At 47.4% G+C, this 22451-nt stretch overlaps 1 protein-coding gene across 3 annotated transcripts in view; it reads left to right on the plus strand.

Moving 5' to 3' along the window:
• ZNF423 (zinc finger protein 423) overlaps positions 1 to 22451 on the plus strand; it is a 334487-nt gene that overhangs the window by 203105 nt on the left and 108931 nt on the right. For all 3 annotated transcript variants that reach the window (XM_086689498.1, XM_086689499.1, XM_086689500.1), the window contains one exon: positions 1315 to 1399. In XM_086689498.1, coding sequence (XP_086545624.1) covers positions 1315 to 1399 — 85 coding nt within the window. The remainder of the gene's footprint in view (positions 1 to 1314; positions 1400 to 22451) is intronic.

Consider the following 22451-nt stretch of genomic DNA (forward strand, 5'->3'; position numbering starts at 1 on the left):
CTGAACTCATCCTGGGGTGGGAAGAGGAGGCCTGTCAGCAGAGGTGACATTTGAACAGAGTCCTCAGGATGGAAAGGGTACTCCGAGTGGAGGAGACAGCGTGGGCAATGGCCTGGAGGTGGGACCAGGCCCTTGAGGGAAACTGCAGATGTGGTCAGAGCCACCCTGGGAACTGAGGCAGTTGAGCCCCCTGGTGGTTTATCCTGGCTGCATGTTTGAGGGTCTGGCCCGAGTGTTTCACCAAGAAATCCAAAGCCCTGCCCCCTTTTCCAGAGGTCAGGGGAGGTCCCTTCATCCCTGAGCTGCAGTGGTCTTCAAAAAGCTTGGATGTTTTGGATCCCAATACGACCCTGCCCCCTTCATAAAAACTCACAGCCACAGACTTTCCCCCACACAGGCAATACCACCCCTGTCCAGAGGGGGCTGTTTTCACAGTCACCCACCCAGGCTTAGTTGTTGAGAAGATTCTTTGGAATGGGTCTTCAAGAAGCTCTGAAGCTTCTGATGATCTCCATTTTCCTCCTTCTACCTCCTAAAGGCAGCTGGTATTAGCTTCCTGTGTGTGGAAGCCAGCTGTAGGATCACCAGCAACCTTGTGTGCCTAGTGAGGAATTCTTCAGTTACCTGTAAGCACCAGGACTGGCAGGAACAGTATCCCCTGCTCGGCCACATGGCCCTTATCTCTTATGTAAAGAGGTAGAGTAGTTGGATGGGTGGAAAGATAGATGTATGGTTGGATTGGTAGATGGATGTAGGAGAAGACAGAAGGATGAGTAGACAAAGGATGGATAAATGGAGGGTGGATGAATGAATAAGTGGATGGGTAGGTGTGTATTACCTAGATGGCTGATAAGATAGCTAGATGGATTGATGGGTAGACGGATGGGTGTGTGTGTGTGTGTGTGTGTGTGTGTGTGTGTGTGTGTGTAGACAGTGAGCAGGTAGATGGATGGATGATGGGTGGATGGATGGATGGATGGATGGATGGATTTGAGCATGCTCCTAGAAGGGCAGCCTCCTTCAACTTCTTTTCCATGGTTATACTGTGTGTTCTCACCTTGGGATGGTGACTCCCATCATGGTAATTTCCCCAGATGTAACAGTGGAGCACCTCCTTTGGAATGTAGCCTAGTCCCCTGCCCCAGGCTGGAGAGCTGGATTTGGAGGCAGGTGGGGAGAGAATGGCCAGAAGAGACCTGGGAGGGGACCAGAGCCATTCTGGCAAATCTTGAATGAAGACCTCCAGGCACTTTTGCTTTCTGCTCTTTTCTACTTCCTGACTATCTAATTCCTTTCTTTTTGGCTTCCAAACAGAAAAAGACATACCAGTGCATCAAGTGCCAGATGACCTTTGAGAACGAGAGAGAGATCCAAATCCATGTTGCCAACCACATGATTGGTAAGAGAGCGTTTCCTCCCACCCATGCTGGGGCCACTCATCGGGCTTTGAAATTTGTGGTTCCAATCATCATTTCGCTGCTTTTAGGGCAAAAGATGGAGTCACTGCTGCCGTTTCCGAGACATTTCAAATGGGAGTAAAATGTAAGAGCTGGAGCTCTACTCACATTACAATCAAACTTTTGACAATCTCTTCCATTTCCCAGCATAAATTTCCCTCCATTTCTGAAACGAAGTGCTTTCCAGTTGTCAAGCACTCAGGGGCAATTATGCTTCAATTTTATATGTCATGACATTGAATAGATTTAACTGCTCACATTTCCCCACTAAACGTGGTGAATTCCTCAGGCACGTTGTCAAAACAGAATGCTTACAAAGGTATTTCACTACTTTCCCTATTCTTCTTCAAGTGGTTTTGGACTTTGGAAAATTCAGCCTTTCTGGAAGGGGAACTTTCAAAGTGCCTTCGTGTTGTTCCCTCTTGGTCCGAGGTGGGGAGGGGAAGTTGTGATTGTGAGGTCTTATGTGCCTTCCGTTGGATGGGTGTTGTCTTGCCGGCAGCCGGGGATGCCCTGCGTGTCAGAGGGAGCACGGCTGGATTTCTGGTGAGCGTGGAGCTGGCCCAGGGTGGGTGGAGGATTTGGCAGTGAGGGCTTCGGGAGCTTCTGGAATGCTGGTGCCCTGGGTCTTTGGTGGAAGTATGATCACCTTCTCCAAGACCCTTGCAGTCTGAGCAGTGAGGCTTCAAGCGTGTGTTGGGCATCCTGACCCTTCACTTCCTCTAACATTTTTTAATTGTAGTCTTGCGGACCGAGTACTGTTTTACAAAACTCTTAATTGCATGCATTCAAAAACACTCATTAACTGTGCTACTCAATGAATTCCCAGGAACCGAGCGCAACTGTGTAACCAACACCTAGCCGAGGAAGCTGACCATTTCCGCATCCCAGAAGTCCCCTCCTGGCCCCTCCAGCCCCTCCCCCCAGCAATGAAATGTCACCATCCTGATGTCGCTGGCATAAGGCTTTTTTTTTTGCCCATTTTGCACTTTCTATAAATGAGAGCATACAGTCTCTGCTCTTTTGTGTTGGGTGCCTTTCCTTCATTCACGTTAGTGCCTGTGGTTGGACATCGCCCCTTCTCACTGGTGTATGATAGTCTGTTGTGTGAACACATCACCATTTATCTTGTCTGTTCTACTCTTTTTTTTCTTCTTTCTTTTCTTTTTGAGAGCGAACAAGAGCATGCGTGCATGAGCATGAACAGGGGAGGGACAGAGGGAGAGGGAGACAGAGAATCCCACACAGGTTCCACGCCCAAAATGGAGCCCGACGCACGGCTCTATCCTACAACTGTGAGATCGTGACCTAAGCCAAAATCAAGAGTTGGACGCTTAACCGACTGAGCCACCCAGGCACCCCTTGTCTATTCTGTTTTTGATGGGCATCTTGGTCATTTTCATTTTGGAGTTGTTTCAGATAATGTGCTGCTATGGGCATTGTTGGTCTATGGGTTTTGGTGAACACGTGCATATGATTTTAATGGGAATGTTGGTAGTGGAATTGGTGGGTCATGGAATACGAGTAGGTTCACCTTCAGTAGATACAGGTAGTTGTATGAAATTATGCTCCCGCGGGCAATGTGAGAATTCTCCACAGCCGTGCCACCATCCACGTTCTCCGCAACAAGAACCATTGTTGAGGTGCTTCTTTAGTGAAGCTGTGCTCAGGGAGAGGATGCTGCAGCCATCTTAGCTGCAGCCTTGGTGAGCTCTGTGGATTTGAGGATCCAGTGTCCCAGTGATTCAGGGTGGTTCCCCTGAAGGCATTGGCCCTGACTGTGTGCGTGGTGGGGCTCTCCCAGTGGTGAGGGGACACCAGGAGCTGACGAGGGGCAGCTGATGAGGCCCTGGGAGTTCAGCCTGACAGGGAGATTGGTGGCTTTTTAATTTCTTCTGTTTGAAAGCCCCCTGCTGAAGTAGAAGAAGGAAACTAGCCTGTCAGTCACTGGCTGCTGGGAGCGCTTTCATGGGAGTGTCAAGGAGGTAAAGATGAAGATATCTAAAAATGTTTGCCTTTGTAGCAGGTGTTAATGTGTGTGCCTGTTTGTAAGCACGAAGGGCGAGAGCCTGGCTAATTGGACCACAGTGATTTCAAAGGTGCTCCCCCCACCCTCCACCTTTCCTTCTGTGCTGAGCCCGGAAGCTGTGTGTCCTCAGGTGGAAGGTGAGGGGGGGTGCTTCTAACTAGAAGGTGGGCAGTGGAAAGGGGGGGGTGCTTCTAACTAGAAGGTGGGCAGTGGAAAGGGGGGGGTGTTGAGGGGAATCTGGGCCTTTGTGTGAGCGGAGGGCCAGGCTCCGGAGAGAGGCAGTCCCATCTGGTGGCTGGACAGGGCCCCTCACCCGAGCCTGACTCTGCAGCACTGCGAGCTGGCCTGGTTCCCAGGACATGTGGGGAGCAAGCAGCAAGGAGCTGTTGGTCTCCGAGCCTGGGGGTCCCAAGTGAGACGTTCACGCAACGAACAGTATCATCGTGCAGGACCACATGGGCTGGGGACCCCGATGCGAGACCTGCCTCTGGCGGGGCGGCACCTCCTCTTGCTCTAACCTGCCCTCCCCACCGGCTTGCCCTCCCCTGGCCTCATCACCCCCATCTATCAGAGAACACTGACTACTGAGCACCTGCTGCATGTCGAGCGCTGGGGCGGTCCCTCAGGTGGTAGAGGGAGCAGGGGACAGGGTCCCCATCCGCAGAGGCCTTACGGCACCCCGTGGGAGACCCCGCAGCACACGCATCACGCAGCGAAGGGGGGTCTCACTGGGCGAGAGCACTAGAGCAGCCACCATGCACTGAGCCACACCGCGTGGCAGGCACTCTGTGTAGGTATTCATCCTTCATCTCATAGAGGAGCTTTAATGACTTATCCGCATTCTTCCAGAGAGGAAGCAGCAGAACCAGTGTCTGAATACAGCTGGGCTCTCTCTGCTGTGTGTGGCTCCCTGCCAGGGTCTGTGGTGGGAGAGACCCAGCACTGCCCCTGGGTCCCCTACCCGCAGGGAAAGCTGAAGGCATCCAGCTGCAGGGAGGTTGATGAGAACCGGGAACAGAGACCAAGGACTGATGGATCCAAAGAGGCCTGTAAGAATGGCCTGGGTGTCACAGGATGAAGAGGAGTTTTCTCCATGGCAGGCCCGTCCCTGGCAGAGGGAACAGCCTTGACAAGGAAGGACAGTCACCAGAGGACAAGGGCCTTGGAGGGCTCAGCAGAAGGAGGTCCTTGAAGGATGAGCAGTTGGACCCAGAAGGTGGAGAGCAGTGTCTCTGGGAGGACTGTGGGGTGAACAAGGCTCAGAGGAGAAGCAGAGGAGGGAGTTTGAGGGTTGGAGGAGCTCGACCTGGCTGGGATGGAGGCATCGCATGTGGTAACATTGTGAACAGTGAGGGTAGGGAGGTAGCTTGGGGCCAAGCCAGAGAGGGCCTTGAATGCCAAGTTAAGGGATTTGGGTTTAGACTTGACCCTGAGGGCCAGGGTCCAAGTCTGGGGGTCCGTTGGCTGATGTTTTATTGGGCTTCTCTTGGAAAACCAGAAGAGGTGGCAGCCAGGGCCCTGAATTCCCATGTGGCACAGCTGACGAGCTCGGCAGCAGCTGGGTTTGTGTGTTTCCAGGCACCATGGTCCCAGCCATCTTTATTATATTTTAGGGTGCTTTGTTCATTTGTGTCCCCAGCCTCATCCCTGTGGGCACCTGAATGTGCAACATTGGGCTTAGGCACTAGGGAGCCATTGAAGGTTTTAGGGCAGAGAATGGCCTGGATGTCGCTGAGTGCTTTAGGGAGATTAATCTAGCTGCAGTGTTGAGGAGGAAGAAGATGGAAGAGAAGAGAGACCCGCCTGGTCTGGTCCAGAGGTGAGGGGATGAGGCTGGGAGAAAAAAGAGGAAGGAGGTGAAAGAACTTCGATTTGGTTTGTGCTGTGGGCCTGGTTGGCCTTGGTGACTTGGGGAAGGTGCCAGAGGGCAACCGTGGGAAATATGAGTGGAAGAGTGGTAGGCACCAGAGCCCCAGCTGGGGCTGGCTCCGAAGTCCCAGTCAAAACTGTTGGGGCCCAGTGTCCCTGTGGACAGCTTCCCCTGCTAAATAACCCAAGGCCAGAGTGGATGCCTGGAGCTGGTGGGGATAAAAGCCCCCCTTCGTGGCACCAAGGGGACTTGGCGGGTAGAAGTCGCACTGTTCAGCTTGGCGGCCTTCTCATAAACTCGGGGCACTGGGGGGGGGGGGGGGGTCTGAGGCCGGCCTCCCTGGGGACCCTGACTATTGGAGACCTCCCCCTGGGGGGATGCTAAACGGCCTTTTTATAGCGGGGGCCTCTTCGTGGCTTTGCAGCCTCCAGACCCTGGCAGTTATGATGACTCAGGGACACGTCTCCTTGGAAACATTTTCCCGGCACCCTCTCCCGGCTGCTGCTGGCGAGGGAGTGATTTGGAGCTGATAGAAAGGCAAGGGTTTTTTGAAACCTTTTCAGCAGCAGGGTCCCCTTTGAAATCCCCCCTTCCCCACAGGGAATGAGGCCCCCTTCACTGGGCTTCCCCCAGGTTTTGAAATGGTTTTAGACACCCCCTCACCCAGCAGGCACAACAAAAACTTGGAGCAGGCCACAGCCCTGTTCTGCGGCCTCCTGTAGAGACGACCTGGCCCAGCCCTGCTGCCCTTGCCCACCATCCACTGCCCCCACATCTGGAAGGGTGACCCCCCTCCCTGAAAATGGCTCTGCAGGAGGCCCCCCACCTTGGGCTTCCTGTGGCCTGGCCCAAAGACAGGGGCCCTTTCCAGTGGCTGGGAAGGGAGGAGTGTCTTTCTCTGTAAGTTGAACATGTGTGCACAAAGTGTGTGTAGCCCTCCTGGGGCACCAGAGGCCTCAGACACCAAGGAAGCTGATTTGCCAGGGCAGGCCTGCCCTTTTCTCAACTGCCTGTGGGTGTCTCTCCTCTCGGTTCCTGCCGGGTGTGGCTGGATAAGGGGTCTGAGAACTTGTCCTTGAAATAATGAACTTGCTCTGACCCAGGTCGGCCCTAACAGAGTGACTCAGCCTCTAGGCCCTGGTGTCCTTATCCGGGGCATCATGGGTCCCTGTGGGGAGCCCTGGGGAGGGTCAGCGCTGGGAACGGACAGTCCTCAGGGAACCTTGACAGGAACATTCACCCTCTATGTCCTTGGAAAGTGGTTGTGGACCCTCTGGCAGGCAGCCAGGCCAGAGCCTGGGGCCCAGTGGGGCATTAGGCCTTCTGGGGATGTTGTTTTCCTGGTCACGTCAGCCCTGTTCCCTGGGTACCTCTGAGGGGCTGAGCTTTGCTATCGGGGGGGGGGTGAAGAAATGGGACGGGGGTACATCTGGAAGATCAGCCTCTCCCACCTCCTGCTTAAGCCTTTAACATACTCCCCAACATGCTGGGCTGGGGTCCTTGTCTATCATCCCCTCCCTAGCCCTGTCCCCTTGCTGTGGCAGGATGAGCCCTGGTCCATCTGGAGTGTGTGTGTGGGGAGGGGGCGGCAGGGGGACTTCTGTCTTCTAAGTCTTTAAGAAGCACATCCTTGAAGACATATTGAAAAAGCCACCTTGCAGACCAGGTACTTACTCTTTCTGTGGCTGCTTGCATGCCCAGGACCCATGTGAAGACCTGTGTTTAGGAGGGGAAGGAAGGTCTGGGGTGGAAATCAGTGTGTCGCCCTCACACCAGGGAAATACAAAACCCCTCAAATATAACTGAAGAGAAAAACATATGAAAAGGACGAGGAGAAGGGGTTCCTGTTCGCCGTGTACCGTGAACACATGTTGCTGAACGGGGCTGTGTTAGGCTCTTCCATGGTGCTTTTGATCTGGTAATGCCAGACTTAAAACACCTGTCTAACCTTAATACGTGTTAAAAATGTCTTCCTTTCCCCACAGGAGATTACATTTCAAGTTTTGGAACTGTTCTGTCAGAATAGCAAGGCTATATGGACAGCTTATCATCCCATCCTTTTTAATTTTTAGCTTCGCACAATCCCCTTAGCAGCCCCTAAGGGTGAGAGGACTCAGTTTCCCTCACTTTGAACCTCAGTGGTTGGTTTAAGGAAGCTGTTGATCAAGCACTTTGGCTTACGAAGGACCCATCAGTTCTGGATTTTAAAATAGCTGAAATGTTTCGTTTTGTTTTTTTTTTTTTTTTTTAAGACAGGGAAAGGCTCTTTAGGTGGGGCTTCCTCTGATAATAACCTCAGTTCAGTAAACATGATTGAGATCCTTGGGGGGTTTGGTGAGGAACCTCTCCTCTCATCCAGTTGGGGAGTTAATAACCCAAAAGGAAAAGTTCTATGTAACGTCACAAGTGTGAGATACGGAAACGCAAAGGACGAGTGTGTGTTGTTCAATCTGGGTATCCAGCAAAACTTCCTGGAGGAGGTGACACCTAAGAAGTTGGGAAGTAAGGGGAAAGGGGCATTCCAGACAGAGAAAACAGCATAAGCCAATCCAAAGAGAAGAGATCCATGTAGTATGTTGGGAAATTATAGACAATGGAGTGTTGCTTCAGGAAAAATCATGAGGTAGGAGGTGGGTGGATCATAGAAAAGATAGTGCAGTGAAGTCGGTGAGAGAAGATGAAGGCGTTGGTTAGGAGGGTGTGGTTCGAGAAACATTTAAGAGGCAAAACTAGCAGGATTGGGCAAATTTGAATGTCTATGGGAAGGGGAGAAGTTCAGACTGACTTTAAGTTCTCAAGGGACCAGGTTTTGGGTGGCAGGTAGAAGATGAGACTGTGCCTGGGGAATAGCTAGCTGCTGTGGAACTGGCAAAGAAGATGGCCCCAATAACGATCGTAGAGGTGAGGCTTACTGAGTACCAGGCCCAGCTAACAATATCTACACCTGCTATCACACTCACCCCTACAGCTGATGAGGGGGCACTGTTGTCTCTCCCCTTTTTTACATGGGGGATTCAGGGGACTTGTGTGTTGTCAGTAAGTTGCAGAGGGGGGATTTGAACATAGGCAGTGTGATTCCGGGGCCTGGAATCCTCTGAACTCCTACACTTGAATGTTCATCACACTTGGTGGGCTCAAGTTCATGCGTTATGTGACCTTGCAGGAGAGGCTCACAGGTGATCTGTGGGCTGGCGTCTGGCCGGCAGTTGGCCACGTGGGCCGAGGGCTCAGGAAAGAGGCCTGGGCTGAAGAAGGGATCTGGAAGCATCAGCATATCTGCTGAAGGCAGCTGGGAGGAGCGTGCTGTCATTGACGCCAGGATGGCACAGTGCTTCTGGGCAGCAGTGCGAAAAGCCACAGAGAGGCTGATGGGAGAGAGGCTGAAGAGGGTCTGCTGGACCGTCCTGGGCAAGAGCAGGGTCAATGGAATCAGATGGAGGAATGAGTTACGAGGACAGGGGGAGACCAGCAGTGTAGCCTCGACTTGCCAGGCTCCAGGCTTGGAAGGGAGGGTGAGAAGCAGGAGCTAGAGGGATCCAAGGATCACAGGAAGCTTTTGCATTCATTTTTAAGAGGGAGAGACCAGAGTACGTTTCTAGGCTAAGGGGAGAGCACCACCAGGGAGAGGAGGAGGAAGGATGGAGAGGAGATACCAATGCAGCCAGGCCAGGGACCAGGGCGCGGGCACCATCTTGTGTGGACCAGCCCGCAAGCACGGCCTTCTCTTCTTGCTCTCCGTTGCCATGGGCTTGGTGGCCTGTACTGTTGGGTGGACTTTACTGAATGCCCTTTATGGTCATTTGGCTGCGTGGGAGCAGCTGATACATGAGCGATTTCCCTTCCATCTGATTTTGGCTGAGCTTTACTGAAGTGATGGCAGAAAACAAGTGTCCCCGTGGCCAGTGTGGCCCCAGGGCGTGGCCTCCTCTTCCCTGAGCTCCCAGTAGGTGCTAGAGCCTCACACTGGACCCCCTTCCTCATGTGTCTCTGGGGCCCAGTAGGGAGGGAGTGGGAGACCTCCTCTTCTGACTGTAGACCCCTCTCCTGAGGGAGTCGGGGTGGCCCTCGCTGGCTGATCAGCCTGTTCTGGTTTCCAGCTCATCTGCCTGGGGAAGGGGTGTGGGGAGATGGGAAGTGGTTCCACGAAGGTACACAGTGTACTGTGAGCCTGACTCGGAGTGAGAACCCGAAGTCACTGATGGCAGCATTTGCTAAACAAAAACTCCTTTTGGAAGTTATTGATTTTAGTTTTTCCAGTCGATCTGTATTAAGCACCAAGTGTTTGCTCAATCTGCCATAGCTGTGAATAATAATGAGAGACAGAGTACGCAGGTGGGAGCATGCACACACACTCAGAATATAGAACTCTACAGTCAATCAGTGGTTAAGAGCACTCCCATCTCATAGCTAATGGTTATCTGCCTCTGTATGCTTCAGCTCCTTGTCTATAAAATAACTACATCCTAATGATATGCAGTAGTTTCGACAGGACTCATTCAGTGGCAAGTCAGACCCAGCTCATACTGACTAACACATAAAAAAGAGAATTTTTGGCTCATGTAACTGACAAGTCCCAGGATACCTTGGGTGAGAGCCTTCAGGCATGGCTGGATCCAGCGGTTCCAATAAAGTCATCACCAGTCTCTCTGTCTCTCAGCTCTGCTTCCTCTTTGTTGCCTTCATCCCCTGGTGCATGATGACAGCCAGCAGCTCCTGGTCCAGCAGTCCCAGCAGAGAGGGGCATGTGCTTCCTCATCAGCAGAAAAGGTCTCAGGCAGGACCAAGGCTGACTGCCTCCTGAGGGTCATGAAGCTGCCCATGAACTAATTGCTGTAGCCAGGGAGAGGAGGTAGTTGATCGTTCAGGCTAGCCCCACCTGCCCTTCCTGGGCGCTGGGGTGGGTCAGTTGTCAGCCCCCTGAGCCCCAAGAATGGGAGCAGGGAGGGTATTCTTGAAAAGAAAGGAGGTATCTATTTCTACAAGAGGGGGGCGGCACAAAAAGAAAGGGTCACAACCCCTACTTTTGGGGGGCTGTTTGGAGGATTAAATGAGTTAAAATATATGAAAATTGCCTGGCACACTCCCTGGCACATGTAGGTTCTCAGTAAGTGGTAACTATTAACATTAATATTATTGATATTATTAGTAGTCCCTGTGGCAGGGACTCATTAAAGATAATGCCCAAGATAATGAAGATCATACTAGAGCCCTTGTTTAGAAAGGATAAACAGCCACTCTGTGGCCATGCTAACCCTACGTCCTAGGTGCTGGCCCATGGCAGCTCAGAGGATGCTGCTGAGGGCTTCCTGGAAGAGGAAGACTGGTTCTCTGTCTTTGTCAAGCTCTAAGGGGCTGTGCCTGCAGGATAGATCCCAAAGGAGTAGCTCCAGTCGGAATGATTTATTCATTTACTCCTTCATTCATTCAGCCTTTTTTTTCTTGCCTGAGCTCCATCTACATGCTATGCACTAAGCATGGATGTCACAGCAAGCAAAACAAAGTCCTGTGGTCCTGGAGCTAGTGGGGAGCAGATGGGTGTTAAAGAAGCAAACAGATAAGAAATCCTGGCTATTTCGAGTTGTAATAGGTTCCATGAGGAACATAGGGAGAGTCGTGGTGTGCGTGGGAGCCGGGTAAAAACACCCGGTTGGCGGTAGCCTGGCTAGGAGGTGACTTCTGAGCTGCGAGCTGAGTGCTTAGAGAGCGTTGGCTCCTGTCAGAGGTGTGATAGTCCGTTGGCCTACACGCTGGGGCCCGCTGATCTGCCTGTCTGTCCCCTAGAGGAAGGGGAGATTTTAAGGGGTTAGGACCACGTCATGGTGAGAGGAGCCCCCAGTGCCTCTTAGAGGCCCCTTCTTGGATACGCCATCAGACTCCCTCCAGCCTGGAACAGCACCTGGAGACTCAAACGTTCTTTCTTTTGGCCTCTTTCTGGATTTTGTGTGGGCCACACACAGAGGGTCACTTTGCCAGCAGGAGCCCATAAACCCAGCAGCTGGGGGCCCTTCCGAGCTAACTTCTGCCTCCCCTGCTCCTAAGGCATTGCCCGGCCTGTGGTGTCTGTGGTCCCTGGCATCCCTTTGCTTGCCCCCTGACCTCTCTCCTACAGTCTTTCTTTTACAACTCCCTGTGCCCATCCTGCCGGATGCCTGTGTCCTATCCCTCCCTCACTGGGTTTCCAGATTTTGCAAATAAAAACACAGAATGGCTTGTTAAATTTGAATTCCAAATAGAGAACATGTAATTTTTTAGTCCAAGTGTGTCTCCAGTATTGCATGGGGCATACTTATACTAAAAAATTATTTGTTGTTTATTTGACATTTAAATGTGACTGGCCATACCTCATTTTACGTGGCAACCCTATCCCTTCCCCACACTCGCCATGCTTCAAGCGCGTTAGCTTGGGGAACATGGTGCTCCCACCCACCTTCTCTTCTTTTAAAGCTCTTCATGGTTCTTTCTTCATCCTTTAAAGAGTTTTTAACTTAAAAAGTTAAACTTTTCCTTTTGAGTTAATTGTAGGTTGATGTGGAGATTCACAGAGAGATCCCCTGTACCTTCTACCCAGTTTCCCCCAAGGGTAATAGTTCGCAAAAGGAGAGTCTGTATCACAACCAGGATATTGAGATAGATGCATTCAGGCTACAGAGGGTTCCCATCACCACCGACACCTTCATGATGCCTTTTTATAGCCATAGCCACTTCTGTTCTGCCCCAGCCCCTTCCTCAGCCCCTAATCTGTTTATTAGGGGGAAACCACTAATCTGTTCCCCGTTTCTGTAGTTTTGTCATTGCAAGACTGTTATAGGAATGGAATTGTACATAAGTTTTCATTACCTTTGGGATAAATGTCCAGGCATGCAGGTGCTGGTCTATAGCACTTGCATGTTTGACTTTTTAAAAGTATTTCATTTTAACTAATTAATTAATTAATTAAATTTAAATTTTTTATTAAAAATTTTTTTTAAATTTTTTTTATTTTTATTTATTTTTTTTTTAATTTTTTTTTTTTTTAACGTTTATTTTATTTTTGGGACAGAGAGAGACAGAGCATGAACGGGGGAGGGGCAGAGAGAGAGGGAGACACAGAATCGGAAACAGGCTCCAGGCTCTGAGCCATCAGCCCAGAGCCCGACGCGGGGCTCGAACTCACGGACCGCGAGATCGTGACCTGGCTGAAGTCGGACGCTTAACCGACTGCGCCACCCAGGCGCCCCTTAAATTTTTTTTTAATGTTTATTTTTGCGACAGAGAGAGACAGAGCATGAACGGGGGAGGGGCAGAGAGAGAGGGAGACACAGATTCGGAAGCAGGCTCCAGGCTCCGAGCCATCAGCCCAGAGCCCCACGCGGGGCTCGAACTCACGGACCGCGAGATCCTGACCTGAGCTGAAGTCGGATGCTTAACCGACTGAGCCACCCAGGCGCCCCTTAAAAAAAATTTTTTTTTTGAGAAAGCGAGAGAGCCTGTGCAGTGGGGGGTGGGGGGGCGGGGCAGAGAGAGAGAGAGAGAGAGAGAGGGAGAGAGAGGGAGGGAGGGAGGGAGGGAGGGAGAGAGAGAGAGAATCTTAAGCAGGCTCCATGCTCAGCACAGAACCCAATGCAGGGCTTGATCTCATGGCCCTGAGATCATGACTTGAGCTGAAATCAACAGTCAGATGCTCAACTGACTGAGCCACCCAGATGCCCTGCATGTTTGACTTTTAAAGAAACTGCCAAACTGTTACCTAGGGTGGCTGTGCTATTTTACATTCCTATCAGCAACCTACGAGACATCCAGTTTCTCTTCATCCTTGCCAGCATTTGGTTCAGCATTACTTTATATTTTAGCCAATCTGATAGATTTGTAGTGGTATCTTATTGTGGTTTTAATTTACATCTCCCTAATGGCTAATGATGTTGAACATCTTTTCATGGGCTTATTTGCCATTTGTTTATCCTTTTTGATGAAATGCTTCTTCATATATTTTGCCTATTTTCTAATTGGACTGTTTGCTTTTTTACTGTTAAGTTTTGATAGTACGTTATATATTCTAGATACTAGTCCTTTGTTGGTTACATGGTTTGCAAATACTTCCTCTCAGTCTGAGGCTTGTCTTTTCATCTTCTTGACAGACTTCTTAACAGAGTATTTTGCAGGGTAAAAGGTTAAAATTTGGTAAAGTCTACTTTATCATTTTTTCCTTATATGGCTCATGCCTTTGGTGCCCAGTTTAAGAACTCTTTGCCTAACCCTAGATCCCAAAGATATTTTGCCTATTTTTTTCCAAAAAACTTTTATAATTTTACATTTCACATTTAAGGCTAAGATCCGTTTTGAGTTCGTGTTTACATAAGCTGTGAGTCTTGGGTTGAGCTTCTTCTCCTCCTCCTCCTCCTCCTCTTCCTACCCCCCACCCTCCAAATGTCCAACTGCTCTTGCATCATTTGTTGAAAAGGCATATTGTGTGGGATCTATTTCTGGGTTCCATTGATCTATGTGTCTATCCCTCTGTCATATGACATAGTCTTGATTACTGTAGCTATATAAGTTTTAAACTGAGATAGACTGAGTCCTTCTATTTTATCACCCTTTTTCAAAATTGTTTAGGTATCCTAGGTCCTTTGTCTTTCCATATAAATTTTAGAATAATCTTATCTACACATGCAAAAACTCTTGCTATAATTTTAAAAAGAATTGTGTAAACCTGCATATTGATTTGGGGAGAATTGACATCTACTATGTTGAGGGTTTCAATCCATGAACATGGTATATCTCTCAATGTACTTAGATCTTCTTTAGTTTCTTTTATTGCTCTTTTGTAGCTTATAACATGCTAGTCCTGTCCATATTTTGATAGATTTACATCTAAATATTTCTTTTTTTTAGTGATTATAAAAGGGATTTCATTTTTAATATTGGTGTCCTAGTATATAGAAATATAGTTGGCTTTTGAATGTTGATTTTTGTACTGTTTGACTTTGCTCAACTCAGTTGTAGAAGTTTTTATTTTTATTTTTGTAGATTCCATGGAATTTGCTATATAGACAATCCAGTCATCTGCAAATAAAGGCAGTTTTATTTCTGTCTATGTTCCTTTTATTTCCTTTTCTTGTCTTTGCTCTGGTTAGAACTTCCAGAATTGTGCAGAATAAGAGTGGTGACAGTGGATATCCTTGTCTTGTTTCTGAATTTAGGGAGAAAACATTCAGTCTTTTATCATTAGGTGTAATAGTAGATGCAGGTTTTTAGTAGATAACTCTGTCAAGTTGAGGAACTACCCCTCCGTTTCTTTCTTTTCTTTTTTTTTTTAAGAGGTTTTATCATGGATGGGTGTTGGATTTTATCAAATAAATCCATGTTTTTTTAAAAAACTGAATCTATTTATATGATAATGTGATTTTTCTTCTTCTGTTAATATAGTGGATTATGTTGATTTTTGAATATTGAGATAGTCTTGCATCCTTGATATATACCCCAATTGGCCATAGTGTACAATTCTTTTTAAATATTGCTCAATTCTCTTTGCTAATATTTCATTAAATGTATATATTTTTGCCTGTATTTGTAAGGGTCATTGGCCTGCAGTTTTGTTTTGACCTATCTGACTGATTTTCATATTGGGCAATATTAACTTGATAAAATAAGTTTGAGAAGTGGTTCTTCTATAGTTTGAAAGAAATTATGTATAATTGGTGTTTATTCTTATTGAAACATTTGTTAGAATACTCCAGTAAAATAACCTGGGTTTGGAGAATTCCTTTTAGGGAGTTTTTAATTATGAATTTGATTTCCTTGATAGCTTTAGAACTGTTCAAATTGTGTATTTCATGTTGGTTGAGTTGTAAGAGGCTGTGTTTTGCAAGGAATTGGTTTGTTTCATGTAACTTGTCAAATTTATGTGTGTATAGTTTTCACAGCAATAGTCTCTTTTTATTCTTTTGATGTCTGTAGGGTCTGTACTGATATCCTCAGGTTCGTTTCTGATATTGGGAACTTATGCCTTCCCACTGTTTTTCTCTGTCAGTCTTATTAGAGATTTGTCCATTTTATTGATCTCTTCAAAGAACCAACTTAAAAATTTTTTGTTATGTTTATTTATTTGTTTGTTTGTTTGTTTATTTATGGAGAGACAGTAAGAGGGGAAGGGGCAGAGAGAGAGAGAGAGAGAGAGATCAAACAGTCTCCACACTCAGCACAGAGCCTGATGCAGGGCTCGATCCCACGATTGCAAGATCATGACCTGAGCCGAAATCAAGAGTTGAATGCTTAACTTAATGAGCCACCCAAGCACCCCTCAAAGAACCAACTTTTAAAAATGGATTTTCAGTATTGGTTTTCTGTTTTCAATTTAATGATCTGCTCTTTTCTTTATTTTTTTCCTCCTCTCTGCTTGCTTTGGGTTTATCTTGCTGTTGTTTTTCTAAGTCTTTGAGGTGGAAGCTTAATGACTGATTTGAAACTTTTTTCTTTTTTTAAAAAAATTTTTATAATGTTTATCTTTGAGAGTGAGAGAGAGAGAGAGAGCAAGCGTAAGTGGGGGAGGGGCAGAGAGAGAGGGAGACACAGAATCTGAAACAGGTTCCAGGCTCTGAGCTGTCAGCACAGAGCCCGATGCGGGGTTTGAACTCACAAATTGAGATCGTGACCTGAGTCGAAGTTGGATGCTTAACCGACTGAGCCGCCCAGGCGCCCCTTGAAACTTTTTTCTAATGTATATAGTTAGTGTTATAAATTTTCCTCTTAGCATTGATTTAGCTGTGTTCCACAAGTTTTGATATGCTGTAGTTTTATTTTCATTTAGTTCATTATATTTTTTAAAATATTTCCTTTGTGCTTCATCTTTGACTCATTGTTTAGAAGTGCTTTGTTTAGTTTTCAAGTGTTTGGAGGTTTTTCTCTTTTCTTTTTTGTTAATAACCAGTTTGATTCCATTGTGATTGGAAGAAGCACCGTGTATGACTTCAAATGTCAATTCTTTTAAATTTGCTGAGATTTGTTTTATGACACATGATATGGCCCATATTGGTATATGTTCTCCAGGCATTTGAAAAGAATGTATATTCTGCTCTTTTGGGGTGATATGTTCAATCAACGTCAAGTAGACTTTGCTGGTTGATGGTGTTGTTGAATTCTTCTATGTCCCTGCTGATTTTCTCTCTAATTGATTTATCAATCATTGAGAGAAAGGTGTTAAAATGTTCTACTATAATTGTGGATGTGTCTGTTTCTTCTTTCAGTTCTATTAGCTTTTGCTTCATATATTTCGCAGCTCTATTGTTTGGTGCCTACACATTTAAGATTGCTATGTCTTCTTGGTTGATCAACTTCTTCCTTGTCTATTTCATAATTTTTTTCTCTAAAGCCTGCTTTATCTAATATTACACCTTCTGCTTTCTTTTGATTAATGTTTGCAAGATATATCTTATTTTATACTTTTACTTTTAATATACCAATGTGGTTACATTTTAAGTGAATTTCTTATAGAGAGAATATAGCTGGATCATTCTTCCTTGCCTTCACCACTCCATTCTGCCAATCTCTGTCTTTTAATTTGTATTTAGACCATTTATATTGAATGTAACTAATGATATGTTAGGGCTTAAGTCTGCCATTCTGTATTTTGTTTTCTGTTGGTTCTGTTTTTTTTTTTTAATTTCTGTTTTCTTTTCCCTAACTTTCTGTGGGTTACTCGAACATTTCTAAGAATTTCATTTTGGTTTATCTGTATTGTTTCTCTTTGTACAGCTTTTAAAGTGTTATTTAGATATTACATTAAATAAACATTTCAAAATCTTCTGGTGTCATCATTTTACTAGTTTGAGTGAAGTGTAGAAACCTTACCTTCCTTTATTCTCCCTCATTTACAATCTAATTGTTTTAAATATGTCATATATATATAAAGTTTATTTATTTTGGTGGGGGAGGAAGGGAGGGAGAATGCACAATTGTGGAAGGGACAGAGAGAGAGAGAGGGAGAGGGAGAGGGAGAGAGAGAATTCCATGCAGGCTCTACAGTTAGCATGGAGCCCAGTGTGGGCCTGAATCCACAACTGTGAGATCATGACCTGAGCTGAAATCAAGAGTCAGTAGCTTAACTAAGTGAGCCACCTTAGGTGCCCCAACTTTTATACATATTTAGAACCATATCAGTGTTAAATTTTTGTATCAACCATCAAACATAATTTAGAAAACACAGAGGGGTAGAAAAACTATTGTATTTACCGTATTTTCTTTTTTTTCTTCTTAATCTCCTAAGATTCCTTCTTTTATCATTTTCTTTCTGTTTAGAGACGTTCCTTTGATCATTCTTTTAGGGTAGGTCTTCTGGTGACAAATTCTCTTTGTCTTTTTCATCCAAGGATGTTGATTTCCCCTTCATTCCTGAGGGATATTTTCACTGGATATAGGTTCTAGGTTGCCATTTCTTTTCTTTCATACTTCTTGTGCCACTTTCTTCTGGTCTCCTTGGTTTCTGAGGGGAAATCCACTGCCATTTGAATTAGTTTTTCACTATGGTAAGGTGCCATTTTTCTCCCACTGCTCTCAAAATTTTTCTCTCGCCTTTTATTTTTTAGAACTTTTCTAGCCTGTCCTTTTTCTCCTGTCTCACCAACCCCAGAGGCACTGTTCTTCTTAACCTGTTTTTTCTCTTTTGTTCAGATTAAGTCATTTTTATTGCTGTATCTTCCAGTGCACTGATTCTTTCCACCATCTTTTCCTTTCTGCTGTTGAGCCCATCATTGCTTAGTTTTAAAATTTTGTTTACTTTTTTATTTCTAGAAGTTCCATTTAGAGATTTTTTATATCTTTTATTTCTTTGCTGAGGTTTTCTCTTTTTCCATTTGTTTCACATGTGCCCATAACGGTTGAAGTATTTTATGATGGCTCCTTTAGAGTCCTTGACAGATAATTCTGATATCTCTGTCATCTTGGGCTTGGCATGAATGGATTGTCTTTTTGCATTAAATTTGAGATCTTTCTGGTTCTTGGTGGGATGGATGATTTTTGATTGAAGTGGAAAGAGTTCTAGTTTTGTCTTCCTACCACGTCGCCACTGATATCTCTCTGACTGGTAAGAGGAGTGTCTTGTTCCTGTTCCCCACATGGCCTCCACTGACACTGGGTGGATGAGTAGGGACGCCTTGCTACTGCTGGGTGTGGGTGGGAGGCCACCTCCCCAGATGGTCTCTCCTGACACCTTGGGGAGAGCTATGTTATTGCCCAGTAAGTTGAAGGTCCTCACTCCCTACTGGGCTTTCTCTGACACCCTTTCCACATGGAGTGGGGAGCGGGTATTGGGTGCCTTGTTATAGCCTTGGGAACATGGAAGTCTGGGTGCCCCATTCAGCCTCTGCTGGAACGAGGGGGCACGGCATTTTCTCTGGGGTTTGGCTTGAACAAAGCTGCTATTGTCTCAAAGTCTTCTGTCTTGTCAGGCTGTCCCTTTTCTTGTCCTTTGGCTGAAGAGAGCAGGCTTTCCTTGGGACTTTTAAAATCTCACCTGTTGGCCTTTCCTGGTTTCCAGCATCTTCAGCTCCAATCTGAGCTGTATGAGGCAAAAGGAAAACCCAGGGTTTGTACTGCCATGTCATTTCTTGAGTCCCAAGGTCCCTGGCCATTCCGCCGTTTTCTCTCCACTTTTCAGAATCTTCTTATGTTTCTTTCATCTATAATGTCCATGGTTTTTAGTTGTACTTAGCTAGAGGAATAGGGAAAATTATGCCCAGGGGAGAAATCTGTAAGCTGAATGGGTGTCTAAGGGGTCTCAGGGACTTGGAGTTGCTTTATTCCCCAGCAACTTCTATACTATTTGGGTCCAAGGGCTTGTGGGGAAGTTGGAGCTTAGACTTGTAGTCCAGACCTGAGTCAGGACCATTCTGAGGACCCTCCTCCTTCCCTCTCCTCCTCTTCTTTGCAAGGGGAGAGAACAGTGGCTCTGTGAGACCCTGACTCACCCGTTGGTGACATCAACCAAGCCTGGCAATGTAAAAGTTGATACTAACGATGCCTTGTCCCTGCTTCTAGCCTTGCTTTTTGTTTTCTCCCCTCCAGTGATCCTTCTCACTCTGGATTTATCCTCATAGGAGCTGATGATGTCAACAAGCCAGGGTGGGGCCCTACCTGACATATCAGCTAGGAGTACTGTGAGTAGTATTGATTCTTCAGTGTGAAGGAGGGACACAGTGGTCTGGTGCTGGAGAGGTCGGCTGGAAGAATGATGTCAAATCAGTGTACTGAAGGCCAGAAGCTGGCATGGGAATTGGGAGGGGGCAGACCAAGATCTGACTGGCCATCAGGTTGTCTCATTCCTTCAGAGGAGGACAGCTCTTGCACAAACCCCACTTTTCCCACGTGGGAATTCTGGGTCCCCTCCCTCATTGCCACGGGCAGGGTCTCAGGAAACTGTAGTGGAATCGTAACACTTGGATGGATATTGGAAAGTGGTGGTGTCTCTGGGATGAGGAGGTAAATAAAAACATGACAGATTGTTTTCAAAGCATCAAATGCAAATTGTCAACACAAACATGTTTCTGGACCTAACAGCTAAATGTGTGAATTAATTACGGACCTCTTAGGATGCAGAATTATTCTTTCTTTCAGTGACTGAAATAGCCCTGCTGCCCAAGCCTTCCTCTCTGGGAAGCAGATTTCATGGGCTGCTCTTTTAAAGTTTTAGGGGCTGGTGGAAATGCAAGAAACCATAGTACAAACCTGGTTTCCCTGCAGCCACTTCGGTTTTGATAATCTGTACCCACAGTCTCGGTTAGGGTTGGATTCCTACCAAATGCTAACACATACTGTAAAAGACCTGTAGTTTTAGGGGGAAAAATGTTTCCATTGGTAACATCTGTCAGTGATTCTGAGGTTGAGGTCAAGGTCCACGTCAGGCCCAGTTTATCTTGCTATGTCCACAGACTCGGAGTTCTGTGGCCTGTTCACTACACGTAGGGCTGCAGTGAGCCACGAAAGGCACCTTTCACATGTATGCGAGCCGCAGAAGCACTTCACCCGGTGAGCTTTTCATGAAAGATTTCTAATAAGGGGTATCCTCCTTAAAAATCCACACACAGATATGCACACACACCCCCCTCAGCTGTAGCCTACACGAAGAGCTTCAACTATCTCAGCATGTGCCTTGAAGATTTGTTTTACAAAAAAAAAAAAAAAAAAAAAAATTAGCATCTCAGTGTAAAACATTTTGGGACTTTTATCTGCAGAATCAGGATCCACATCCAGTTTCAGATACCTGCCTCTGTCTCCTGCTCCTGGGGCAGTTCAGCTCTGTCTCCCGGTCACCTGTTGGCAGCCTGCACCCACTGCAGGCCCCCACTGCCTGGGCCCTGCTCGGGTTCGAACGGTGCTAGCAGAATTTGTGCAATCTCTGCTTGTCTGCTTAGGGGCTTGGGGAATCTTGACCCTGGGATGGCGGGAACATTGCTCCTCCAAATAGATGAACAGATGAATAAAAAGGTAGTTAGAGCATATTCCTCACCTTTTTCTCACCTGGAAGCCTCTGGACCACCCGGCACATTTAACTCATCAGGAAGCCGAGGCTCAGAGAGGGGCAGACACTTGCCCAATGTCACACAGATGGCCAAAAGCTGGGGTGAATGCAAACCAGACCGGTGCACACTCAAGTTCCATCTCCCCTCATTACTCCACTCACTCAACACATGAGTGAGAATTTCTAGGGGAGGGGCCTGGAAGTCTGTAGTCCACAAGGAGCATCTCTCCAACCCCCCCGGGGATTTGTATCCTCAGAGAAGTCTGGGGAGTTCTGGTCTACACTGCCTCTGCTGGTGGTGGGCCCAGGAGCCTGGCAGGAATCTTGGAGCTGGGCCTTTGGGAGCCTGTGGCCTGTGGCCCCAGGGCCAGGGCTCTGTCTGAAACCCTGCAGTCTGCTGGCACGGGGAGAGAAGAGGGGGCTGTTGAGGGCACCGGGGGGGCCTATAAATCAACCTGTGTCAGGGCCCTCGGTAGCAAGTCGATATTTAGCGGCCATGTGCCGATAGTACCGGGCGGTTTGTTAAAATACTGAAATGTTCCTAACCATCTGGCAAGAGTTTCTGCCATGAATCCCCTGCCCACAGATCCTCTCCCTGTGTCTGGACCCCTCCTCTGGATCCAGTGCACAAGAAGATAACTCCTGGTCCATCAGGGGCCACCAGGTGACGCCAGGAATGACGCAATTTGGTGGGGCCCCTGTGCACCAGCTGTCAATACATTTTGCACATCGGCTCTGCTTGCGACTATATATTTTACCCTTTCTCTTTCCCTCCGCCCCGCAGCAAGCAGTTACGGGATTCTAGCCATGTGCTTGACGTGATGCCACCCCTTTCCCCTCAGCCAGCTTCTCTCGGTCCAGTCTCATTTCTTCCTGATTACCCCATGGACCCAGGCTCCTTCTGTGCCTGTCCCCCCACCATGACCCCCCTTGACGTGGTGGTGTTGAGTGTTACCCATGTTCTCAAAGAGGGCCTTCTGTTGCTCTATTCTGCCCCCCAAATGAAGGGACTTTCTCTAGGAAGTTTTACTCATATTTAACTATTTGTAATTTTCATTCTGTTTACAACTTGGGTAAAAGCTGCTTGGTTTCCCCCACCATTTTCATAGCTGCTGTGACAATCATGCCAGTGCCCTGGCACCCAACCCCTGGCTGTGACGGCAGCCCTCCCCTCCCCCACTCAGACCCCATTCGGCCCCTGCTCATGTTCCTCACTGTCGGTAATGACACCAGCTCCACATTCTGCTGGTGTTTTCTCTGATCTATTCCATCACCGGGTGGAGGCTGAGGAAACACCTTTCGGGAGAATCCGCTCCTCGTGGTTTTGGCGTGAGGCAGTTTTGGAGGTTTTGTTATTAGCGCATCTCTGCCTTGCTTCACAGCCAGGTGGGCTTGTGTGAAGCAGTGAGCTAAAAACTGACACTTGTCGGTCAATTCTGAGTTTGGTTTCTGCAGCCTATCAGCGGCCCCTCCCGCCAGAGGCCACCCTGGCCCTACAGGAACCCTATTTTGCAGGATATGATATATGGCAATTTATTAACGAGTGTGTGTCTGCAGGAAGGCACTTGGCCCCAGCTCCTGGCTTCCAGGCTTGGTGCTGAGCAGAGG

Source organism: Puma concolor, chromosome E2, assembly GCF_028749965.1.
Source record: "Puma concolor isolate L17-30 chromosome E2, mPumCon1.1.hap2, whole genome shotgun sequence".
Classification (NCBI taxonomy): domain Eukaryota; kingdom Metazoa; phylum Chordata; class Mammalia; order Carnivora; family Felidae; genus Puma; species Puma concolor.